The following is a 26,240-nucleotide window of genomic DNA, read 5'->3' as shown; positions in this document are numbered from 1 at the left end:
CCCTTTAGATGATTGCCTTGGCAAGCTAGGCTCTGGCAAACGTATCGCTGAACGTAAAGTTTATCTATTCGATGGACTTATGGTTTTATGCAAAGCCAATACGAAACGTCAAGTAGCATCTAATGGTGCGCCTTCATTTGATTATCGTGTAAAGGAGAAATTTTTTATGCGCCGCGTTGAAATCAATGATCGCGCAGATACAGATGAATTGAAACATTCATTTGAAATAGCACCACGCGTACAACCACCAGTTATACTCACTGCACGTAATGCCCTACACAAAAATGATTGGATGGCTGACCTAATTATGGTTAATACAAAATCTATGTTAGATCGTATACTTGATAGTATATTGTTGGATATTGAAAAGAAGCATCCTTTACGTATGCCTAGTCCGGATATATATAAATTTGCTGAACCCGATAGTCCAAATAATATTGTGTTAGAGGAGCGTGAAAGTGCCGGTGTGCCACAAATAAAGGTATGTGAAGATCATTCTAATTTTTATGTTTTACTTTTCCCATTCAAAAGTATTCAAATTTCTTTTTTATTGTATCTTCTAGGGCGCCACATTGTACAAATTGATCGAAAGATTAACCTATCACATATATGCCGATCCAATGTTCGTGCGCACATTCCTCACAACATATCGCTATTTTTGCACACCTCAAAATTTGTTAACTTTGTTAATAGAACGTTTTAACATACCTGATCCGAGTTTGGTTTATCAGGATAGTGTACAGGGTACTGATAAAGATACATTGAGTTGTGATACTGATAAGTTGCATAAAAATTCGCAACGTGAGGATTGGAAGCGTTATCGCAAAGAGTATGTTCAGCCCGTGCAATTTCGTGTACTAAATGTGCTACGACATTGGGTAGATCATCACTTTTATGATTTTGAGAAGGATCCAACGTTACTGGAAGAATTGGAAACATTTTTGGGTCTTGTTAATGGAAAATCAATGCGCAAATGGGTGGATTCAGTTTTGAAAATCGTTCAACGGAAGGTAAGATTATGAAATAATATTTTGCAACAATGCAACAAACAAGAATGATAGACTTATACATAGCAAATACATAGATAAATCTTTTTATGTTCCTAGTTTCATTATTATAGTGATGTTTAATTCGATTTTTTTTATTATGGGGTGCTTAGAATAAATCGGCAGCAACCTCGAACGTCAATAATTAGATAATTAGGGTCAATAAAGTAATTACAGCGCTGACAAAATGTCCAGGAAATGCACTTTTAAGTTTATATCCTGAAGGAAAATTTAGTATTGTAAGGACCAAAGAGTACTTACGGGGGTGCCAAAAATTGCCATATCTCATTAACCAGTTCGGGTAATGCCTTATTTTATCAAGCGGTTAAAGAACGCAGTACTTAGTTGGGTTCTAGAACGCTTTTCCCTACCTCAGATAGAAAGATCTTTAATTTCAGATAAAGCGATGTAATAGTTTAAATAAGTAAGTGAACAATCTTTCTGTGTTCAAATAGAATTTATTCTTTATTCATAAAACACTGTCTTTTATACAAAATATTTCTACACTACTAATACATATATACACTAATACTTACAAACTAGATGTACATAAATTCATAGTACACAAATGCTAGTCAGGGTATTGTAATAACCCATTTATGTCCATATGTATAGGGTTCGACAGTCAATATGACTAATGGGCACATACGTCGGTCAGTGTGACTAATCGACATATGTGACGGATTGACAAATGTAAACAAACTCATGCTGAGTTCAAGTAATTATTTTTGGCCAGTAAAATTTGACTACTTGTGTGGTCTACATGGGTGTGTATATATTGTATCATTAAATGCTTTAAAAGTGAAACGCATTCCAAGTAACGCTACAGCGATGTTTAAACAAATTGAGAACATGCGAAAGATCACGCTCAGAAGTTTAGATGTCCTTTATTCTCTTTTCAAGCAATTACTTCAAATACTTGAGCCCATTTTGTATAGTGTATGTAGTAATTTACATCGAGCTCCATAAAGGCCAGTTCATTTAAGAACGAGATCGTTACAAAATCTTTAGCAATCCAACATAAGATTTGTATAATTTAAAGCTCAAGATTTCGACCGTACCGCTAATATTGTGTTCGGTATGATGGTTTACTCTTTCGTCTAGAGTATTTGCTATCCTTTCCGCATTGTTTCTAGCGAATATTGTCAGGACTTTTACGGAAATATGGTGGCCACCGTTGTGTGATGGTAGCGTGCTTCGCCTACCACACCGAAGATCCTGGGTTCACGCCCCGGCAAAAGCAACGTCAAAATTTTAGAAACAAGTTTTTTCAATTAGAAGAAAATTTTTCTAAACGGGGTCGCCCTCGCCAGTGTTTGGCAACCACTCAGAATGTATTTCTGCCATGAAAAGCTCGCAGCGAAAACTCATCTGCTTGTAGATGCCGTTCGGAATCGGCATAAAACAAGTAGGTCTAGTCCCGCCAATTTGTAGGAAAAATTAAAAAAGCAGTACTACGCAAATTGGAAGAGAAGTTCGGTCTAAAATCTCTTCGGAGGTTATCGCACCTTACATATATTTATTTTTTTTTTTTACGGAAATATATAGTGATCATTAGCGACTATATTGTGCCGAATTTTAGCATCACTAAGCTGTTACTAAATAAAGGCACAACAACAATAAAGCAAGCTGCCACTCTTGTGTACATGTATACATGAATTTAATCCATTTCAGTCGGAGTAGTTGCTCACACATACACACGCATATATGTAGCTCAATTACCAAGCAGGGGATACAGCAGTTCTGAAGGCGAAACGTCTAGACTTTAGTAGAAATATGCGAATGAAGCAACGAAGATTATAAAAGCAGCGCAAGCCGAGTAGTCAGCAAACAGTTTGTCTTAAACACGCTATTAGTTGCGAAGTGAAGTATAATTTTACTACTCTCAAAGTAGTCTAATAAAGACCATTTTGCAATACAGAATATTGGAGTGATTTATTCAACAGTTTAGCGATTCGAACGATAGCAGAAGGTTGCAAATAAGCAGAATTTCCCTAAATTCGTTACAATATCGCCGGCTTATATTCAATACACTTTATCAAAAAACCCAGTTTTTCAGGAGAGCAAAACAACTGTTTTGACGGCTCTATTGTAAATTGCTAATAATATGGTGAAAACCCCCAAACTTAGTTTTTTGTTCTAAACGTAACTAAATTGAGTGTAAAAGTCAGATGGAGCTTTTTGCTATTCGAATGACAATATTTTTTTATAAAAAATGAAAATTTTTTAATGTAGTGTTTATGTTGAACAAACGTTTTGAGAACACCTTTCAATTGCAAAAATGAACAAGGTTAAAAAGAGGGATTTAGATAAGTTATTTGTCGACAAAGTAAAAAGGACAAAAGTGAAGATAAAGACAATGTTCATGATAACAGTACTTTAAACGTGTTTTCGAAATTATACTTGAAAAAATCCAGATGTCAGCAAGGCTAAGGCCAAAGCTCGTAATGCGACCTCCCCAAGTATTGCATGTGGACACTAAAAATGCTTCATTTGCTGATTTCATGGATGCCGCTAGATTTTCTTTTAGCAGAGTTTGGAAGTTGGGAACTGGTGGTTTAATGGAAACCAACAACTAAATATTAAAGGCCGTTTCCAGTCTAAACAAATTGAGAATGTACGTCACCGTTATATAAAAGGGTATGTAACTTGTCACACCTGCCGTTCTATTGAAACTTTATAACAAAAGGACACCCGATTGTTCTTCGTTAAATCTGAATCTTGTAGATCTAGATGTTCTGTAGTAAGCATAAATCTCGAAAACTGCTAAAGTTCTGGATAAAAGACAGGTATTATCCAAAACGTTAGCCATCGACAGACGAACAAACAGCCCTGGCCAAATCAAAACATTTTTGGCACTGATAATCAGCCCAATTCTAAAAAAAATCATTGTGCGTCTTTTCACTTCTTCCTTTCCTCTTATTCTGAACAATGTTCGAAAAAGGGAAAACCGGTGAGTGGTATTATGAATGTGATTGAAAGGGAGATTTCTCTGCCATCTTTTAGCAGTTTTTTCACATGTTGAATTAAAGGTAATCCATGAAAATAGTTTAAGTTTACTGTTTCTTATACGAAAAATCACTAATATGTACAAATTTGTGCTCCAATACATTAACATTCTACCACAAAGCTTCTTGTTACAGTCCAAAATTATATAAATACGCAACGGAAGAGTTCTTAGCAAATTTGATGCAGTCCTCCAGAAATTGCGCAAGAAGGCTGCAATCGACTTTGATATATACGAAAGAGGAATTCAACTCGGCTTGATCGCCAGAATATTGTTTTGTTGAATGGAAGCAGTAAACTCCAGCGAATTCGTATACTCTTCTGTTGGTGTTGATATGACACCAATTCGTTACTCATATCAATCAGTACCATATTCTAACGAATTTAGGGAATTCCTGCTTATTTGCAACCTGCTGCTAACGTTCGTATCGCTAAGCTGTTGAATAAAACACTCCAATATTCAGTAATGCAAAATGGTCTTTATTATATTACTTTGGGAGTAGTACAATTATACTTCACAAATTATACTACTCATCTTGCTCTGTTTTTATGCTCTCGGTTTCCTCGTTCATCCATTTCTCCTAAGGTCTAGTAATTTCTCGAACTTCATGCTTGGTTACCACCCATTACATGTATACTTGTAGTTTGTAATCATATGCGTGTACTATTTCGGCTGATGACTACATGTGTTTGTGTGTATCTCTCCGTTGCCTTGCATGTATGTGAGTAAATGATGATTGATTTGATGTACACCCAAGTGTGCAGCTTACTTTATTGTTGTTGTGCCTTTATTTAATAACCTTAGTGATGTAGGTGTGACGAATATGAGTGACACCAGGTGATACTCACATCCCTAGTCTGATGCTAAGTAAATGAAGTCACAACAACAATAAAGCAGACAGTCACTTGTATCTACATAAACGAATAAAACATTATGTCTATACATATGTACGTACACGCAGCAGAGAGGAGATGCTCCCAAAAGTATGCAATTGTAATTGTAGAAGTGTCGCTCACAAATACACGCATATGAGAAGCTATATACGTGCATCTGTGGTTATAATTATATGGCGGCAACTAAGTAAATTCTGGAAGCGCCTAGAAGATGCCACGAGGAAATCAAAGAGTATAAAAGCACCAGCGGTAGAGGCGCTATAATCAGTTTCGATTAAGACGATATCTAGCGAGCAATAGCAGTATTATTTTGAAGTCAGTTTCATTTAAGCTATCAGTTTGGTTGTTAAGCCAGCTAATTGCAAAGTATAAGTGTTATTGTGAAGTACTTTAATAAAGGCCATTTTTCCATTATTCAATATTGGAGTTATTTATTCAACAGTTTAGTGATACGAACTTAGCAAAAAGGCAAATAAGAGGATTTGCAAGCAAATTCGTTACAATTGATGTCAGAAGAGGAATTGTTGAATAAATTCCAGAGGACAACAAGGACATGGCAAAGTTCAGTGAATTGAAGATCCAGCAACTAAAGAAGGAGTTGGAGAGCCGTGGTTTGAATACAAGCGGCGTTAAACTCGAACTACAGGCACGGCTACGAGAGGCAATGGAAGCAGAAGGAATTGATGTGGACGAGTATGTCTTTTATCCTGATGGGGACGAGACAACAACAAAAATTTAAGAGAAAAACGAAACATCGCAGACAGTTACGAGCACAGACTTGAACATGATTTTGGCTGCAATATCTGCTCAAACATCTACAATGTCATCTCAACTAGAGGAACAGAAAACGTATATGTCATCTCAACTAGAAGAACAGAAAACGTATATGTCATCACAATTGGAATCGCAGGAGACACGTATAACATCCAAGATGGAAGCACAGGAGTCGCGTATATCCGAAATGTCGTCGCAAATGTCATCTCAGCTGGAATCGCAGGAGACACGCTTAACATCCAAGATGGAAGCACAGGAGGCACGTATTTCAGAAATGTCATCGCAAATATCATCTCAACTGGAAGAGCAGAAGACATATATGGCATCCCAGCTGGAATCACATGAGACCCGTATTTCAGAAATGTCGACACAGATTACATCAAAGATGGAAACACAACTGAAAGAGCAAGAGGCACGTATATAATCAAAACTCGAAGCGCGTATGGACGAGAAAATAACGCAGTTTGAAGAAAAATTCGAGGCAGAGGTGGATGCTTTGAGAGGTCGTATACAGGAATTGCAACTAATTCGCCCAGTTGTTTCAGCAAGCAATACGAAGGTAAAAACTCCATCTTTTGACGGCTCTGTTCCTTTCCAGGTGTTTAAGATTCAGTTTGAGAAGACCGCAGCAGTGAACAACTGGAGGGCGGAAGATAAAGTTGCTGCACTATTCGTGGCATTGAAAGGATCTGCTGCTGAAATCCTACAGACTATTCCCGAGGGAGAGCGGAACAACTACGAAACATTGATGAGCGCTCTAGAGAGGCGATACGGAAGCGAACACAGGAAGCAGATACACCAAATAGAGTTGCAAAACCGCTACCAAAAAGCTAATGAGACTTTGCAGGAGTGTGGAAGTGGAAAGACCAGATTGGGTAGACACAATTTTGTAAGCACTGAAGGGATCACAACAGAAAAATGCCGGAGTTATTAAATGTTTCAAGTGCGGCAACCCAGGTCATATTGCACGACATTGCAACACCAACCCTAACAGTTCCAACAATGTGGGTGGTCGTAAACGCAACGCTGAAGGAGATGAGCAAATCTCCAAGTCCACTCAATCGTTAAACTAAAGAGAGTTAGCCGCAAGGGGCGACAGCTGGCTCCCTCAATTTAATGCCCCATAATCTCTATCTCGCAAATTGGAAGAAGGTCAAGCAATCTTACTGTCGGAGGACATGTGGATGGAAAGGAACGGTTACTGACTGTAGATACGGGTGCATCCCATTCCATCATTCGATCAGATTTAGTCAACAAAAAGATAAGACCATTGCTTGTAGCAAGATTACGTACAGCCACGGGAGAGGACACCCAGGTAATTAGAGAAGTAGAATGTAAAGTAGCAATTGGGAACGTCACGGTACTACACAATTTTATAGTGGCAGGTATTGTTGATGAAATCATAATTGGAGTGGACTTCTTAATCAACCAAGGCATCAGAATCGATATGCAAAGCAAGACGATGCGATATAAGAACATCGATGTGCCACTTAATTTCGGCTACGAGAGAGGCTACAGCAGTAAACGAGTGCTGGTGGAAGAGAGTCAGCAAATACCACCAAAATCAGAAGCAGTCATCTGGGCAAAGGTTGATGGAGATTGTGGGACAAAGAAATTGTGGGTTGTCGAAGCAGCAAATAAATCAGCACTGAACATACTTGTAGGAAAAACCCTGGCTATGACAAAACAAGATGGACGTATTCCGGTAAGAGTACTCAATGAGTTCAAGTCACCACTCAAACTGACCAAAGGAGCTATTTTGGGAAGATGCCAAGAGGCTGAAGTAATTATTAACTGTGAACAGCTCCAGGAACACGTTTCATCTAGTAACACTGATCTTTCAAATGACATCACGGAATGGACGGAGGGGCTAGAGGAAGATTATCAGAGTAAAGCAAAGCAACTGCTCCTAAAGTACGCAAACATATTTGACCAGGATGGTTCCAAACCAGGCCGCACCAATGTTGTGAAACATCAAATTGACACTGGAGACGCGAGGCCGATACGTCAAGCTCCACGTAGTGTTCCACTGGCGAAGCGGGAAGTGGTGAGCCAAATTATACAAGAAATGAGCGACAGCGGCGTCATCGAACCATCAGCTAGTCCCTGGAGCTCACCGGTAGTACTTGTAACGAAGAAGGATGGAAAAATGAGGTTTTGCATGGACTACCGGAAGTTGAGTGACGTTACGAAAAAGGATAGCTACCCATTGCCAAGAATTGACGAAACTCTGGACTCGCTCTCTGGTACGAAATGGTTTTCCACACTGGACTTGAAAAGCGGCTACTGGCAAGTGGAGGTGAAGGAGGAAGATAAAGAGAAAACAGCCTTCAGCGTCGGAGATGGTCTTTGGCAATTTACAGTAATGCCCTTTGGACTATGTAATAAACCAGCTACTTTCGAGAGACTCATGGATCAGGTATTGAAAGGACTACATTGGAAAACATGCTTGGTGTACCTGGACGACATCATCGTATTGGGCAAGAACTTTGATGAACATCTTAAAAACTTAGATGAAGTTTTCCAGAGAATAGCTGGCGCTGGTCTGAAGTTAAGTCCCAAAAAGTGTGCGCTGTTTAAAAAGGAAGTAAATTATTTGGGTCACAAGGTAACGACAGATGGTATCCGTACAGCGAATGAAAAGATAGAGGCAGTAAAGGATTGGCCAAGACCACAGAATCTGCATGAATTGAGAAGTTTCCTTGGGCTGTGCACATATTACCGCCGATTTGTACCAAATTTTGCCAGCGTAGCCCATAGTCTCCACGAGCTAACAAGAAAAAATAAAGCTTTGAATGGAAGAAGGAGCAAGAAGTAGCTTTCCAAACATTGAAAGAGCGTTTGTGCACTGCCCCAATGTTGGCATATCCAATTCCAGGTGCAACGTTTATTCTAGATACAGATGCGAGCGGATATGCTATAGGAGGCGTTTTATCACAACTGGTCGATGGACAGGAGAAGGTAGTTGCATATTACAGCCGTTCGATTGCAAAACCAGAGAGGAACTACTGCGTTACGCGGAGAGAGCTGTTGGCATTGGTAGAGTGCATTAAACATTTTCACAAATACCTCTACGGCCAGCGAATCCGTGTCAGGACAGATCACCCAGCTTTAATATGGCTTCTGCAGTTCCGTAATCCGGAAGGACAATTGGCACGGTGGATCGAGCGACTACAAAGCTATGACTTTTCCATTGAGCATCGAAAAGGTAGTACCCATGGAAATGCCGATGCAATGTCACGAAGACCATGTAGTTTGGAATGCAAGCACTGTTCAAAAGCCGAGGCTAAAGAAGACGTTATAGATGTCCGGCTAATGATTATAACATGTGCAGATGAATGGGACAAGGAACAGCTAAGAAAGTGTCAGCTAGAAGATACAGATCGGCCACGTGTTATGCAAGGGCTCGAACGAAACGAAAGACCAAACAGAGAAGAGATGTCAGCAGAGAGTCCCATTGCGAAGTCATATTGGGCACAGTGGAACAGTTTAGAATTGATATCCGGTTGCCTTCATCGAGTATGGGAGAGTGAGGATGGTAAATGCAAGAAGAACTGATAGTTGTTCCCAGAAAGAGGATTCCTGACGTGCTCAGCGAGCTGCATAATGGTCCAAGCGGAGGTCATCTTGGAATCACGAAGACGCTCGAGAAGATTAAACAGAGATTCTATTGGGTTGGTTGCCGTCAGTCGGCCCAGAACCGAAGTCATGGCCAGATGAAGCAATATAACCCAGGTGCGCCATTTGAAAGGATCGCTATGGATGTCGCCGGTGCATTTCCTACTAGCAACGGCGGAAACAAATATGTACTGGTAGTTATGGATTATTTCAGCAAATGGCCAGAGGTATACCCAATCCCAAATCAAGAAGCGGAAACGGTAGAAGAAGTGTTTATAAACAATTGGGTTGCAAGGTATGGTGTACCAATGGAGTTACATTCTGATCAAGGCAGGAATTTTGAATCAGATGTATTCCAGGAAATGTGTAAATCATTAGGCATTCGAAAAACACGGACAAATGCATTGCATCCTCAATCCGATGGTATGGTAGAACGATTCAATAGAACATTGGAGGAGCACTTAAGGAAAGTAGTAGACAAGTACCATAAAGAGTGGGATACCCGCATACCATTATTCTTGATGGCTTACCGATCAGCCGTGCATGAGACAACGGGCCAAACCCCTGCAAAAGTAATTTTTGGCAATGACCTTAGACTGCCAGCTGATTTGAAGTTTGGGATAGATGCTAATGCGGAGAGAAATGTTAAGAAATCCTGATTTGGAAGAAGAGCTGAGAGAGATACACGATCTTGTAAGGCAACGATCAAAAATTATGAGTGACAAGATGAAAGCGAGGTACGATAAAGCAATTAATTCGGAAGGGTTTCAGGAAGGAGATTTAGTGCTGTTATACAACCACAACGAATAAAAGGTTAGTCCCCGAAATTGCAGTGTAATTGGGAAGGCCCATACAAAGTTGTAAAACGGATCAACGATGTAGTGTACCGCATACAAACCATTGGCAAACCTCGAACCAAAATGAAAGTGGTTCATTTGGAAAGGCTGGCAGCGTTTAGATCGAGAGATTTATCTGATCGGGACGATCAGACTTAGGTGGAGGGCAGTGTGACGAATATGAGTGACACCAGGTGATACTCACATCCCTAGTCTGATGCTAAGTAAATGAAGTCACAACAACAATAAAGCAGACAGTCACTTGTATCTACATAAACGAATAAAAAATTATGTCTACACATATGTACGTACACGCAGCAGAGAAGAGATGCTCCCAAAAGTATGCAATTGTAATTGTTGAAGTGTCGCTCACAAATACACGCATATGAGAAGCTATATACGTGCATCTGTAGTTATAATTATATATGGCGGCATCTAAGTAAATTCTGGAAGCGCCTAGAAGATGCCACGAGGAAATCAAAGAGCATAAAAGCACCAGCGGTAGAGGCGCTATAATCAGTTTCGATTAAGACGATATCTAGCGAGCAATAACAGTATTATTTTGAAGTCAGTTTCATTTAAGCTATCAGTTTGGTTATTAAGCCAGCTAATTGCAAAGTATAAGTGTTATTGTGAAGTACTTTAATAAAGGCCATTTTTCCATTATTCAATATTGTAGTTATTTATTCAACAGTTTAGTGATGCCAACTTAGCAAAAAGGCAAATAAGAGGATTTGCAAGCAAATTCGTTACATAAGTATCACTTAGTGATGATAATATTCGTCACAATATGAAATGCAATACTGTGCTTTGTTTATATTTTATTTCTCAATTTTAAACAAATTCGCAACAATAACTAAACTTTTCAATTTGTTAAACAAAAATAGAAATACGCAACAAAATTTCGAAATTCCTATTCCCCAATTATTGTTCTCTCTAGGAGAAAAGAAATTGAGAAATTTTTCCGCAGGAATAAAAAAATCCACGAGAACAAAATTCCAAGGGAATGAATATTGATATCCAGAAGCTTAGGTCTATCTCGACCCTTTTACACCAGTCCAAGCCATTTTTATCCGATTAAAGCTATAACAGCTATTTTTAAGTATACCTACCTGGGTACAAAAAATGTATGCTGTTGAAGGGTTTTGCTTTTGAAAAGTGGTTTTATTGATAGAGAAATTTCAAAATGTAATATGAATATCTGAATATTTCAGTATTGTTTTCGCAGGAATACAAGTGTAGCTTTAATATTTGATAAGTTTTTCTGCGAGGAGTAGAAATTATTCTGATATTTATATTAAAGTCAACAGATACGCAAAGCGGTCGACTACTGGATACAAGATACAGTACAAATAATAAGAAAAAAAAAACAAGTGTAAAACAAAATTTAAAATAAAAACAAAAATTATAAACAATAAAATTAATTAAGTTAAATTTTAATTTTAATCAATATCTAAATCAAAGTTAATATTGAAATAAAAATTGACATCTTTTTAAAAGTCTTAGAAAAATATCATGCCAGACGTGAGAGGATTTCCTTACGGATAGCAGCAACCGAATACTCAAAACTAATAAAGTTGTACAGTTCATTATAGCGCGAGCACAAATTGCGAAGAGGGCTATATTTGGCAAAATTACGCCGGAGAATGGGTAAATGAAAGAGTACATAGTGTCTTGTAGTTCTCTCAGGAACAGAAAAATTCAGTCTGCTTATAAGGTCAGTGGAGTCTATCTCTCCGATAATCAGTTTATGAAGGAACATTACCCCAAGTAATGTTCTTCTATTCTCTAAAGTTGGTAAACTAATGAGAAGAAGTATATTTCTATAAGGCGGGAGATGAGAATTTGATTCCCAGTTAAGACCACGTAATGCGAAAATTAGAAACTGCTTCTGTACCGATTCAATTCGATATATATGATTTTTATATCCCGGAGACCATATACAGGAACAATACTCTAGTATTGGGCGTACCAAACATCGTCAAATTCTTTAGCCCATCTTTTAAAAAATCCAAGTACATCCGATGCTTTGTTTATGATAGATGAGATATGCATGTTAAAGCTCAGTTTCGCATTAAAAAGAACACCTAGGTCACATACTACAAATATACGCTCCAAGGGACTTTATATATTTATATAGGACTTTAAAACTGGGCGAACTCTATGAAATGGCATTAGTTTACATTTGCAACTGTTCAAAACTAGTAGATTTACTGTACACCATAATTTAAATGAGTCTAAATCGGCCTGAAATAGATCCAAACGAGAAGATTTGGAAGGCAAGTATGTATAGCATAGTTTTACATCATCTGCATACATTTGATCTCGGGAATACGAAATAACCTTAGGGAGGTCATATATGAACAGTGTAAAAAGCAATGGACCCAAATGGCTACCCTGAGACATACCAGAAGTTACTTCTATCAACTCATAGAGACTGTTTTTGAACATAACTCGCTGAGTTCTATTTACAAGATAGTTGCGAAGCCAAAGTAATAAATTCTTCTGAAAACCCAGTAAGTCAAGTTTATGAGTTAAAAGCTCATGATTAACAGAGTCAAATGCTTTGCTGAAGTGGGTATAAATAACATCGGTTTGCTTATTGGATAAGAATCCATAGCTAGAGAAGTGAACTCAAACAAGTTGGATGTGGTTGATCTTCTACGCACAAAACAATGTTGGCTGGGTGATAATAAAGAACTACATATATGTTGAATTTGGCAGGTGATGATCTTTTCAAACACTTTTGGTATAGCCGAAAGTTTAGCTATGCCCCTGTTGTTCTCAATCTTGGACCTACTACCTTTCTTATGTAAGGGAATAATAAATGATTGCTTCCAAATTGAAGATAATAGAGAAGATTCCAGAGATAGTGTAAATAACTTAAGGATCAGCTTGGATAAATTGACAGCGCAGAACTTTAGCATACAACTAGGAACACCATCTGGACCCGGAGAAAAATTCGGTTTCAACTCAAAAAGACTCTTGAGAACAATATCTATATCTATGACAGGATCAAGAATACAATAAGAACTGTCTAGGGTGTACTGATAGAGATCTGATTGAAAAAGTTCAGATGAATAGTTCGACTTAAAAAATTCTGCAAATAAGATGGCGACATCATCATCAGAGCTTGCATCCTTACATCCATAGGCAAAAGCAGATGGATATCCTGAAGTTTTTCTCTTCGATTTGACAAAACTATAGAATTTTTTTCTGGTTTTTAAAAAATTTAAGCTTACACCGGTTTAAATAACATTTATAGCACTGTTGATTAAGACGATGAAAGTTTGACCTAGCAACTAAATATTTGGAAAAATCGGAGCATGATCCTGATATTTTAAATCGTTTGTATAGTCTAGAACTAATATTATATAATCTCACAAGATATGAAAAATTATGTTCCGTAGTAGGCCTTAACAACTAACTTACAAAAATCTTTTTTATATCCCAACAAAGAATGATCAAGAACAGAGTCACAAACCGATTACATTTGCATATGGACATAGCCCCCCACCAATTGAATATCATCTAAATGTTCCTGATTCAGAAATTAATTTATTAACGCTACATCCTTTAGAGTTGGCACGACAATTGACATTATTGGAATTTGAATTGTACAAAAATGTAAAACCATCGGAACTAGTTGGCTCCCCATGGACCAAAAAAGATAAAGATGTTAAAAGTCCAAATTTACTAAAAATTATGAAACACACAACTAATGTAACAAGATGGATTGAAAAATCTATAACAGAGGCGGAAAATTTTGAAGAACGTGTAGCGATAGTTGCGCGTGCCATTGAGGTGATGATGGTTATGCTTGAGTTAAATAATTTTAATGGAATACTTTCGATTAGCGCTGCCATGGGTAGTGCCTCTGTATATCGATTAAAGTTAACATTTCAAGGCTTACCAGCGCGCTACGAGAAATTTTTGGAAGAATGTTGGGAACCAAACGATGGGCGTTTGAAAAAGTATCAGGAACGTTTACGCTCAATAAATCCACCATGTGTGCCATTTTTCGGTCGTTATCTCACGAATATTTTACATTTAGAAGAAGGCAATCCTGACTTTTTGCCAAATACAGAGCTTATAAATTTTTCAAAACGGCGGAAAGTATCCGAAATAATTGGCGAGATTTTGCTCTATCAAAATCAACCATATTGTTTATCCGTCGATACAAAAATAAGAGTAAGTATATTGACAAATTTAAAAGTGTACTAAATAGGGCTGGGACCATCCGCATATTCGAATATCCGGATATCCGTCGACACGGATAAAATCCGGACGGCATGGATATCCGGGTAATATTCGTTTCTTAAACTATATGGATATCCGGATTTGTGAAGATCCAGTTAAAAACCGTATTTTTGGATATCCAGTGAAAGCAACAAATTGATGTATCATATATGTTTATTTAACATTAATAACAATAAATGCGTGGGTCATTTAAATCAATTAACAGCGTTTTTTTTCACAATATAAACATATGGCACTGTTCTTATTTTCACTTGTTTGTAAAATTGTAGCTTTTTAATTTTGACGTTAATTTTATATCTACAAACATATTTTGTGAATAATTTTTCGACGTTTGCTTCCTTCAATTCTGATATGCAGCTATTCAACTTTTATATTCCAGTATCCGGACATATGGATATCCGGATTTCCCAGTTATGAATCCGGATATCCGTATAGCCGGATTTTTTGCCTAGTTATTCGAATATCCGGTTTATCCGGATAGTTAAAAAATCCGGTTGCAGTTCACAGCCCTAGTACTAAACTATATTTTTTTTTAATCAAATATTAACATTTTTTTCTTAATGAATAGAACTTTTTGGAAAATTTGGATCCCTTCAAAGGTATGACTGATACAGAAATTTCAAATTATTTATATCATGCAAGCCTACGCATTGAACCAAGGGGCTGCAAGCAGGTACCAAAATTTGTGAGTAATACACAAAACGATTTTTAACTCCAGTAGGTAAATATTGATATAATTTTTCCTCTATATTCCATAACCTTTTACACCAGCCGCGAAAATGGGCTTCAATTACCCTCAAATCACCTGGTATCAAACCACGGCGCCAAAATCAAACTAGCAATAATAATAGCATAAGCAACAGTAGTACAAGTGGCAATTCCTTATTACAAGCAACATCCATTTTTGGTTCTCGTGCAGCAAGTCACAGTAGCAATACAATCGAGTCAAGTCATACAGTTGCTGACAGCGGCAATGTTAATACGCTACTTGATCAACATAGTCCTATCAGCTGTATTTCAAATACGAGTACATGTTCCCCAAATACGAGTGTAAATACAACCGAGCGTAATGGTGAAACACAAATGTGGAGCACTAACACCTTAGGTAGAAGTGCCGGCGCTGTTGGAACTGGTCATCAGAGTACTGAAATATTAACTAAAAATGAATTTCAATATTCAAATGGAGAGGATGATGGTCAACAACAGCACTCCTCAGTTGTACCACAATTACCTAAAAAATCGCATGCATTACTAAGCTCGACATCGGCTGGACCGAATACGTGGAGTAGTCTTGGGGGTGAAAACGCTATAAGCGGTAGCGGTAGTGCATGTGCACATACGCAAAAGACATCATCAACTTCTTTTACACCATCTTTTGTTGAAACACCTCCAACACGTTTGGAAAATGTATGGAATTTAAGTGATGATATGTATGTTGGTATGCATCAATCACCACATCACCAGCAACACCAAAGGCACAATAGTACCATCACCAACAATATGGTAGTAACCGAACAAGGAAGTGGGGAAGCTCCATTACCATCGCCATTGCCAAGAGTGGTAATTAGTCCACGTAGTGATGTGAATTCCGCAACAAGTACACGTACACCATTTCAGAATACGCCGCCATCACATTCTCAGAAATTTAGCTCCAATCATTTTAGGTAAGTTCCTTTTATTCAAAAGCAAAAAGTATAAACAGTTTTCGTCTCCTTTTAAACAATATAACTATTCAGTATAAATATTTTGGGGTGAGGCTCTTTAAAAGATTTTATGTCAAGTGTTGCACAACCCCTTAATGGCCAAATAAAGTTAAAAAAGCATTTATATTTTTGCTAGCCTGCAAAATTCAAAGTTGAGCGAAATGACGTTGAGCAACACTACTAGCTCCGCAACACTACGCCCAGCGGGTTAGGGGGTTAGAATATACCGGCGGCAGATTTGTCGGTCGTAAGAGACGACTAAAATACCCAAATGATTCAAGAGGTTGTGTAGCGCAACCCTTTCAAAGGGTTTCAAGCGAAATTCATAGCTTCTCCAACCCAGTTGTCAACCTACCGTGGCGAATTCTGTTTCTTAACCGCCGAGGCGACCCCAAGTCCCTCATGGGAATAGGGGGTGGGTGCGGAATGATCTAGAAGGTTCAATGTGGTCATATTAAATTGTTCCCGAGATGGTCGGGTTTGCACCTTAATCGTTTTGTTACCGGAACATACCGGATCTATGTATGTCCGGCAAAGGACCATAAACATCGATAACACTCCTTAAAACCCTCGGGAAGTGCCTATATCGCTACAGCAATAACAAAAACAACTACCTCCGCACTACATGGTTAAGGAGCTTGAAATATTGCCGCGGTAGATTGGTCCAGGGCAGGCAGGTTAGTACTGGAACTTACGGAATTCATGCCCACATCCGTTTTTGTTGTTGTAGCAGTGACGCCCACATCCGTAAAACTTCGCGGCTCAGATAAGGCCACCTTTAATAAGAGTACCTAATTCCCCCAGCGGGTTAGGGGGTTAGAATATACCCGTGGTAGGTATGCCTGTCGTAAGAGGCGACTAAAATACCAGATTCAAGGGATTGTGTAGCGCAACCTTTTGCCAGCGCAATATATAGCTGCTCCAAACCCAACTGTCAACCTCACCTTCGAGCGGTGAATCCCGTTTCACTAACAGACGAGGCTCTGGCGACCTCAAGCTCCTTCTGGAACTTGGGGGTGGGGAAGGAGGGATGGTCTGAAGGTTTAATGTGGCCATATAAATCGTTCCCCAGACGGTCGGGCTAGCACATTAATGGAGCTGTGTTACCGGAGCGTACCGGATCTGTATCCGGCAATGGACCATCACATCGATAACACTCCCCAAAGCCTTCGGGGAGCAACCTTATCGCTACAACAACAACAACAGTACTTAATTTCCCAATTAGATATGCTGAATATATTTGTATTTGTATTTGTATTTGATATATTTAAACTTATACCCCTACCCTGCCTTCCACATTAAAATTTCTTTATAGCTTTTATATGATCCGGGAGCCTTAGGAATTGACGTACTCCAGTGTCATTAAAGTCATATTGAAAGAGTACTAAACATTTTACATATTAATATTTCATTGTTTTTTTTTAGTCCAACTACCATTGGAGCGGGCGCAGCAGCCACATATGTGGGCAGCGGAAGTCCCCAATTGCCTGATGCAGCACCAGGAAATTCACCGTTACCTGTATCGCCACATGTGAACGTCCCATCCCCGCTTAGCACCGAATATCGTTCTGTACCACCGCCATTACCTCCACGACGTAAGGAGCGTTCGGAAAGTTGTGCGGATTTAGCACAAAAAAGGCAAGCGCCTGATGCACCAACTGTAAGTATATTAATAAAATTTACAAAAGTAATGTTAAAATGTATACTAAGTTTCATTTACTGTTTTTAGTTGCCACCGCGTGACGGCGAACTTAGTCCGCCACCGATCCCGCCCAGGCTTCATTATTCCATTGGCGCATATCCTCGTAGCCAAACAAATGACATTAATAATGGCAGTGGCAATTTGTTGCTTCCACATACCAGCAGTATTATGATTCGTCGTAATTTGGCCATAGAGAAACGTTCGTCGACGGAAGCCAAATGTAGCAGTAGTAAAAGCAGCACCGGTTCCGTAACAGTGCCAGCAACAGCAGCAGAAGCAATGTCATTGAACACAACAAATGAGACTTCGTCGTTATCATCTTTACTTACGACGAATTCATCACAAGGCCCGCCATATCCACAACATATATTACCTACAATTACAGCTGCTGTTGCTGCCGCAGCTGCGAGTCATCTAAATGCTGGTGGTACGTCAATATCAATGCCAAATTGGGATGAACAAGCCATATCGCCTGCTTTAAGCTCCTCAACAACAACATCTCCAATGACACCCATGACTCCAATTTCCCCACACATTCCAAGCGCCGGTATGCAACAGCAATCAACTGATTTGCATTCAAATGCAGTTGCACCACCACCTCCACCTTATCATCGCTACAAATCAGCAGCAATATCTGGACATGTATCATCTAGTTCAATGAATCCATATGCGTCAGCAATGGCGCATTATCAGCAACAGCAACAATTTCAACATCATCATCATGATCAACGTTTTCCCCCACCATTAGTTAGTAGTAGCGCGCTACCAGCAAAATCATCTCCAAAAGAAATCTTTCCCATAACCGAAGGCACTCCCAAACTTCCACCAAAACCTAGTCTTAGTGGAAACTTTTACAACTCCTCAGGTAAACTCAATCAATTTTGAGCTCTGTACATATATATGTATATACACAAAAAATACACACCGAGTGCACAGTGATAATTACGATACTCAACTTGTTAGATAAGTAACTTACTACTTCAAAACTAAACCATTAAGGCTGTCAGCTTCGCACTTCTTAAAATTTTTAACCTCTTCGAAACTGTTGAGGCATACATACATTAAATTGGTTTTCGTACACTCTATACACTTTAATATGTATGCTGTTGCACAGTGTTATAATATCATTCAATCACATCAACAAAATTCTTATTTTGCCCTTGCAGATAAAGGTACGATGTTTCCTTACCCAAGTACAAATCAAGATTAATATTTATTGCCTGGCGATGTGATACGGACGAAATTTTTATCCATTCAGCAAAATACATTATTATTATTGTAAATATTAAACTGTATTAAATGTAGAAGATTAAAATATTAAAGTAAAATATAATAGATTATTGTTAGAATAAAACAATTTGAAATAATTTATCATTGTGAGTTATGGCAGGGCGTAAAGGGTTTACCAAAAATTATTACATTTTACTGTCCTTTACTACACCTCTAACTGTCGCAGGGAGGATTCGGCACACGTACGTGAGGTGGCAAATGAGTTTGCATCCTGTCATGCTCTTGGCGCCGTGCCTCTTTCAAATGACTGTTGCGTCGATGGGGGTGCTCAGGGCTAGCACCCAGCATACGTCGACCCCGAAATTAATAAATAATATTTGTGGCCCCTGCTGCTCTCGCTCAAAGGTGTCCGCACCTCCGCCACCGCCATCAAGTAACGGCACTTCACATGGTTGCATTCCATCAATACTATCTCCATAGCATGGATAGAAGTAATACAGAACACCAACCCCTGCCCCAAGCACCAGCATACATGTATGACTGTGCAAAAAAACGAGCGATATACATATATCATAAACGGTTAAGGCGCTACGTGGGTTATCGATTTGTCTCGCGTAGCGCTTAGACGGTTAAAGATAGGACCTTGGATCAAACTGTGAATTAATCTACAAATAGATGGCTATATAATGTAAAAGAAGAGTTTCGAAAAAATTGCTTGGTTCACGAGGTATAGGGCAATTTAGATGCTGGGCCATTATTGTACCAATAAACTCGCATTTTTGACTTGAAGGGTTAAAGTTGGAACTTTATATCAAATTATGGACTAATCTAGAGGTAGGTAGCTATATATTACAAAAACAAAAACTTTGTCATTTTGCTTGGTTTAACAAATATACACAAATATACAGTAGTCATCTGAGTCATTGCACTTGGAACATATAACATCGGCCTAAAAGTATGCAATGAGTTTAGAGTTAGAGGAAGCAACAAAATTTTACACACACACACCCACACGTATAAGTGAAAATTGTCTGCTTTTATAGTTCTGCGAGCCTGGTAATTCATCAATATTCGAAAAAAGTGAATGGAAAAAATTAGCCGCCACATATGATGGATGACTGACGTTTCTGTTCTGTGTGGAGTAATTTTGGCAAATACAGATAGTTATTTCTGATATCGCTGTGGAATAATAAATAGTTCGCAAAGGTGCTTAGCAAAGATTCCGAGTTCAGTAGGGAGGGTCGCCTTCCATAAAGGTCCTATCGTTAACGGTTAAGGCGTTAGGTGGGTTTATCACTTTTTCTATAACTACTGCCCATTTATGTATATATCTTGAACCAAAGCCAATGGCAACGTTCTTGTTTCTGCAATATAAAGATACTCACCTGTAGATTAACGTACATATTTACTTAACATTCTATCATTAACCTTTCAGAGCAAAATGGGAACTTATCGGCACACAAATTACCCAGGGCCTAAATTGCCCTATATCTCTTGAACCAAGCAAGTTTTTTTAGTTTCGTTTTTTGTATTATGTAGCTACCTATTTTAAGATTGATCCACAGTTTGACATATTTACCCTTCAAGACAAAAATGGGAGTTTATTGGTACAAAAATAGCCCAGCACCTAAATTGCACTATATCTCTTGAACCAAGCTAGATTTTCTGAATTCTTGTTTTGCATCATATAACCACTTACTTGTAGATTTATCCATAATTTTACTCAAGGTCCTATCATTAACCGTTCAATTTATACGTGCGATTTATCGGTTGGTCGAACAGAGCTGACTACTTCTGATTTTTGTGTATATTTCTTGAACCAAGCAAAACTTCAAAATTTCTTTGTTGTGTTATGTAGGTACCTGGTTGTCGATTAAGGCACAACTTGATTCAAGGTCCTGCCGTTAACGGTTAAGGCGCTAAGTGCATTAATCGCTTTTTCGATTATTACTGTCCTTCTCTTGAACCAGAGCAAATGGTAAAGTTTTTGTTTTTGCAATATATAGATTCTCACCTGTAGACTAACCCACAATTTGATATACATTTCTATTTTCAACCCTTTAGAGTGTACCGATAACTCCCGATTTCTCCCTAAAGGGCTAATAATAGAACTTTATTTCAAATTTGGACTAAGCCACAAGAGGAGGCCTACATGTTGCAAAAACAAAAACTTTACCATTTGCTTTGGTTCAAGAGATGGACACAATTAATCGAAAAACCGATTAATGCATTTTGAGCCTTAACCGTTAGTGATAGAAACTTGAATCAAATAGTGGATCAGTCAGAATTAGGCGCTGATATGGATACAAAAGAAAAAAGTTGAAATTTTGCTTTGTTCATGAGATATACACAAAAATCAGTACGTAGTTAGCACTGATCGACCAAGCGATAAATCGCTCGTAGAAATCGAACCGTTAACAATACAACATTGAATCTAAATGTGGAGTAATCCCCATGAAGGTGACTACATAATACAATAAAATAGTTTAAAAAATGTAGTTTGGTTCAAGAGATATGACGCAATTTATGTGCTGGGCCATTTATGTAACAATATATTTAATTTTTTGCCTTGAAGGGTTAATGATGGAACTTTATAGCAAGTTGTGGATTAATCTAAATGTGGAGGCCTAAATATTGCAGAGAAAAAAATGTTGTTGTGTGGCTTGGTTGAAGAGTTATGGGGAAATTTAAGTGTTGGGTCATTTGTGTGCCGATAACTCCCAATTTCGCCTTGAAGGGTTAATGATAGAACTTTGTATCAAATTGTGAAATAATAAATAAGTAGAGAGCTATACATTGCAAAAACAAAAACTTTATCATTTCGCTTGGTTCAAGAGATATACACAAAGCCACCGTAGTTATCGAAAAACCGATTAAATTGGCCTATATCTCTTGAACCAAGCAAACTGGCAAAGTTTTTGTTTTTGCAACATGTAGGCCTCCTCTTGTAGATTACTCCACACATTGTTATAAAGTTCCATCATTCACCCTTCAAGGCGAAATTGGGAGATATCAGTACAAAAATGCTACATCGCTTAAATTGCCCTATATCTCTTGAACCAAGCAAGATATTAGATTTTTTTTCTTGCATTATATAGCTACCTAACTGAAGCTTAGGACACAATTTCGTTTGACGTTCTACCTCTCACGGTTCAAACCCTACGTAAGATTTCCGATGCACGACATCTACTGTCGACAAAACCGATTGTTGTGTATATCTCTTGAACCAAGCAAAATTTCAAAACAATTTTCTTTTCATCACTTAGGTACCTACTTGTAATTATTTCACAATTTGATTTAAGGTTCCATCATTAACGGTTAAGGCGCTAAATGCATTAATCGGTTTTTCGATTAATTGCGTCCATCTCTTGAACCAAAGCAAATGGCAAAGTTTTTGTTTTTGCAACATGTAGGCCTCCTCTTGTGGCTTAGTCCACAATTTGAAATAAAGTTGCATTATTAGCCCTTTAAGGAGAAATCGGGAGTTATCGGTACACCCTGAAGGGTTAATAATAGAAGTGTATGTCAAATTGTGGGTTAGTCTACAGGTGATTATCTATATATTGCAAAAACAAAAACTTTACCATTTGCTTTGGTTCAAGAGATGGACACAATTAATCGAAAACCCGATTAATGCATTTAGCGCCTTAACCGTTAACGGTAGGACCTTGAATCAAGTTGTGCCTTAATCTACAAGTAGGTACCTACATAACACATCAAAAAAATTTTTAAATTTTGCCTAGTTCAAGAGATATCCACAATAATCGGTTTAGTCGTCAGCAGTTCTAGATAAACCGATATCTCACTTAACGCTTGAACCGTAAATGATAGAACATTGGATCAAATTCTGTATTAATCTACAAAAAGGTGGCTATATAATGCAAAGCAAGAGTTTCGAAAATCTTGCTTGGTTCAAGAGATATAGGGCAATTTAGGTGCTGGGCTATTTTTGTACCAATAAACTCCCATTTTTGGCTTGAAGGGTTAATGATGGAATTTTATGTCAAACTGTGGATCAATCTTAAAATAGGTAGCTACATAATACAAAAAACGAAACTACAAAAACTTGCTTGGTTCAAGAGATATAGGACAATTTAAGCCCTAGGTAATTTGTGTGCCCATCTTGCTCTGAAAGGTTAATGAAAGAATGTTAAGTCAATTTGTACGTTAATCTACAGTTAATCTACCTTTATATTGCAGGAACAAGAACGTTTCCCTTGGCTTTGGTTCAAGATATATATACAAATGGACAGTAGTTATAGAAAAATTTATAAACCCACTTAACGCCTTAACCGTTAACGATAGGACCTTTATGGAAGACGACCCTCCCTACTGAACTCGGAATCTTTGCTAAGTATCTTTGAGAACTATTCCACAGCGGTATCAGAAATAACTATCTGTATTTGCCAAAATTACTCCACACAGAACAGAAACGCGTGGCGGCGGCGGCTAATTTTTTCCATTCGCGTTTTTCAAATCTGCATTGATCACATTGATGAATTACCAGGCTCGCAGAACTTTAAAAGCAGACAATTTTCACTAATACGTGTGGGTGTGTGTGTGTAAAATTTTGTTGCTTCCTCTAACTCAAAACGACCATTGCATACTTTTAGGCCGATGTTATATGTTCCAAGTGCAATGACTCAGATGACTACTGTATATTTGTGCATATCTCTTGAACCAAGCCAAATGGAACCCTAAGTCAAATTGTGTCTTCATCTGCAAATATGTACCAATATAATGAACAAAAAAAGTTTAAAAAATCTAGCTGGATTCAAAAGATATAGGGCGGTTTAGGTGCTGGGCCATTGTGTACGGACGAAGGGTTTATGATAGAAGATTATATCGAATTGTGGATTAATCTACAATACCTATATATTGCAAAAACAAAAACTTTGCAATATGCTTTGTCTCAAGAGATATACACAAAGGAACAGAAGTTATTGAAAAACTGATTAATCCACTTGGCGCCTGCACCGTTAACGATAAAATATTGAATCAAATCGTGCTTTAAATCTACAGGTAGATAGCTATATAATGCAACAACAAAAAAATTGAAATTTTGCTTGGTTCTAGAGATATATACAGTAATCGGTTTAGTCGTCAGTAGTGGGTGATAAACCGGATATCTTACGTAGGGCTTGAACCGTTAATGATAGAACCTTGGATAAAATTGGGGATTAATCTAAAAGCAGGTAGCTATATGAATGCAAAATAATAATTCCGGAAATCATGCCTGGTTCAAGAGATAGAGGGCAATTTAAGTGCTGGGACATTTGTTTATCGAAAAATTCCCATTTTTGCCTTGAAGGGTTAATGAGGGAACTTTATATCAAATTGTGGATTAATCTACAAGTAGACACCTGTATGGTGCAAAAACAAAAACTTCGTCGTTTGGCTTTGTTAAAGAGATATACAAATTGACAGTAGTTATCCATAAACCGATTAACCCATGTAGCGCCTTAACCGTTACGGCGTTTAAATTGCGAAACTCAACGGCTGTGAGAGCCCTAAAGCGGTTTTCATCAACTTCGGTTACGGTAACTTTATTTAACAGACATTTTTCGATGATCTCTCAGGTAGAGTGTGAGTTAGTGTTTTCCGGATTTTTCTTCGTTTTAATTTGTATTCTCCTACGCTTCGCTTATTAGGAGGACGGATGTATGCGGAATACGAACACGTAAGATACATATTTTCCGGTAGATGCAGGTCTTATATGTTATTGGACAGGTGTTGCGTTCAAACCTGTCTGGCTTGTTGAACGCCTAAAAATTTAAATAAGAGTAACGTGTACATTTTAAAGATATGGTAACGCTGTTTTGAAAGGGAGTGCCAACACTCAATTTATGTCAAATGGCGGATAAGAAAAAGTGGAACTAAATATATGTATTTGTATCATGCGCATAACTATGTATTGAGAATATATAAAGTCATAATGAGAAATATAATTTAGTATTGAGAAAATACAAATTGATAATGAGACATGTAATTTCATAATGAGAATTTATAAATTGATAATGAGAAATATAAATTGATATTGAGAAGATACAAATTGATAATGAGAATATACAAATTAATAATGAGGTTACGTTAGGTTAGGTTGAACTGGCCGGCCAATAAAGACCTCACATAAACTGAATGTGTCCATAGTGTTACCAGAATTTGTTTGACGACCAAACGGAAGAACCCCAATCAGGTGCCAGGACATATGTGAATAACTCCGTCCTCTTGGCAAATACTACATAGCAGTTTTCTAGGACCCAGCTTAATTGCTGCCTCCAGATCTGGCAAATCTGCCGCCCCTAATAGCTGGATCCTTGACCCGGCGAGCGCAGGACAGGAACACAGAACGTGCTTAACCATTTTTTCCTGCAGCTCACACTGCCTACACTCGATGTTACTGACGAGGCCTAACATATAAGCATGTTACGGCAGAAGGCAGTGTCCAGTCAGTATGCCCATCGTGAACCTTAATCTTCTCTCTTTAGAGATATGAGACACATTATCTTAAAAAAATTCCAGCTCCGCGTTTTTGTACACGCCGTTCCTGCTTGATGGATCATATGCAACTCCTGTCTCCGTTTGATCTCTCCCAAACGGATTGGGAAGCCTATCGTCGACTCAGCATCTGTTGCACCCTTCTTTGCCAACTCATCGGCCTTTTCGTTACGTTCTATCCCTTTATGACCGGGAACCCAGTAAAGATGTATTGTCCGGCCTTAGAGAAGTTTTTCCAATGCTTCTTTGCATTCCAGAACATATTTTCCGGACTCACTACAGTCCTAGCTGCAATCCTGGGGCCCTATTCGCTAACTGTGAGTTTTAAAGTGTACACAAGAAATTGTGTAAACTTTGAAATTCTGATTCTGTAAAGCAAAACTGTGAACAAAAAAACTCACTGATAAAAACTTCGTGAGTTTTCTTGGCAGCCAGTGTACACTTTTATGACATTCAAAACTCATACGCACTGTTGCAGAATGTCATTTTTGTTTTCATGGCGTTTGATGAATATTTTCTCACTGACATACGGCTTTTACATTCAGCACTCATTCAGCAAAACAATGTGCACAATAATTTTCACAATCGCATGAAAATTTAAAGTGTAAATTGTGTATGCAAATGAGTTTTCAATGAGTGTACATTTTTCAGTTTTTCACAGTTAGGGAATTGA

The 26,240-nt window shown here is 38.1% G+C and overlaps 1 protein-coding gene and 1 pseudogene across 1 annotated transcript in view; both read left to right on the top strand.

Annotated features, from left to right (window-relative positions):
• The window catches only part of Sos (Son of sevenless), a 52,492-nt gene extending 33,296 nt beyond the window's left edge, over positions 1-19,196 (top strand). The window contains exons 8-15 of the mRNA XM_067764270.1: positions 9-481; positions 564-1,010; positions 13,634-14,365; positions 15,003-15,119; positions 15,206-16,098; positions 17,563-17,797; positions 17,867-18,704; positions 19,006-19,196. Coding sequence (XP_067620371.1) covers positions 9-481; positions 564-1,010; positions 13,634-14,365; positions 15,003-15,119; positions 15,206-16,098; positions 17,563-17,797; positions 17,867-18,704; positions 19,006-19,049 — 3,779 coding nt within the window. The 3' untranslated portion in view covers positions 19,050-19,196. The remainder of the gene's footprint in view (positions 1-8; positions 482-563; positions 1,011-13,633; positions 14,366-15,002; positions 15,120-15,205; positions 16,099-17,562; positions 17,798-17,866; positions 18,705-19,005) is intronic.
• On the top strand, positions 1,684-3,816 carry LOC137239048 (eukaryotic translation initiation factor 2 subunit 2-like; annotated as a pseudogene).
• Positions 19,197-26,240: the final 7,044 nt, after the last annotated feature.

Source organism: Eurosta solidaginis, chromosome 2 (assembly GCF_040869045.1).
Source record: "Eurosta solidaginis isolate ZX-2024a chromosome 2, ASM4086904v1, whole genome shotgun sequence".
NCBI classification, from domain to species: Eukaryota; Metazoa; Arthropoda; class Insecta; order Diptera; family Tephritidae; genus Eurosta; species Eurosta solidaginis.
This window is presented reverse-complemented; position numbering and strand designations above follow the sequence as displayed.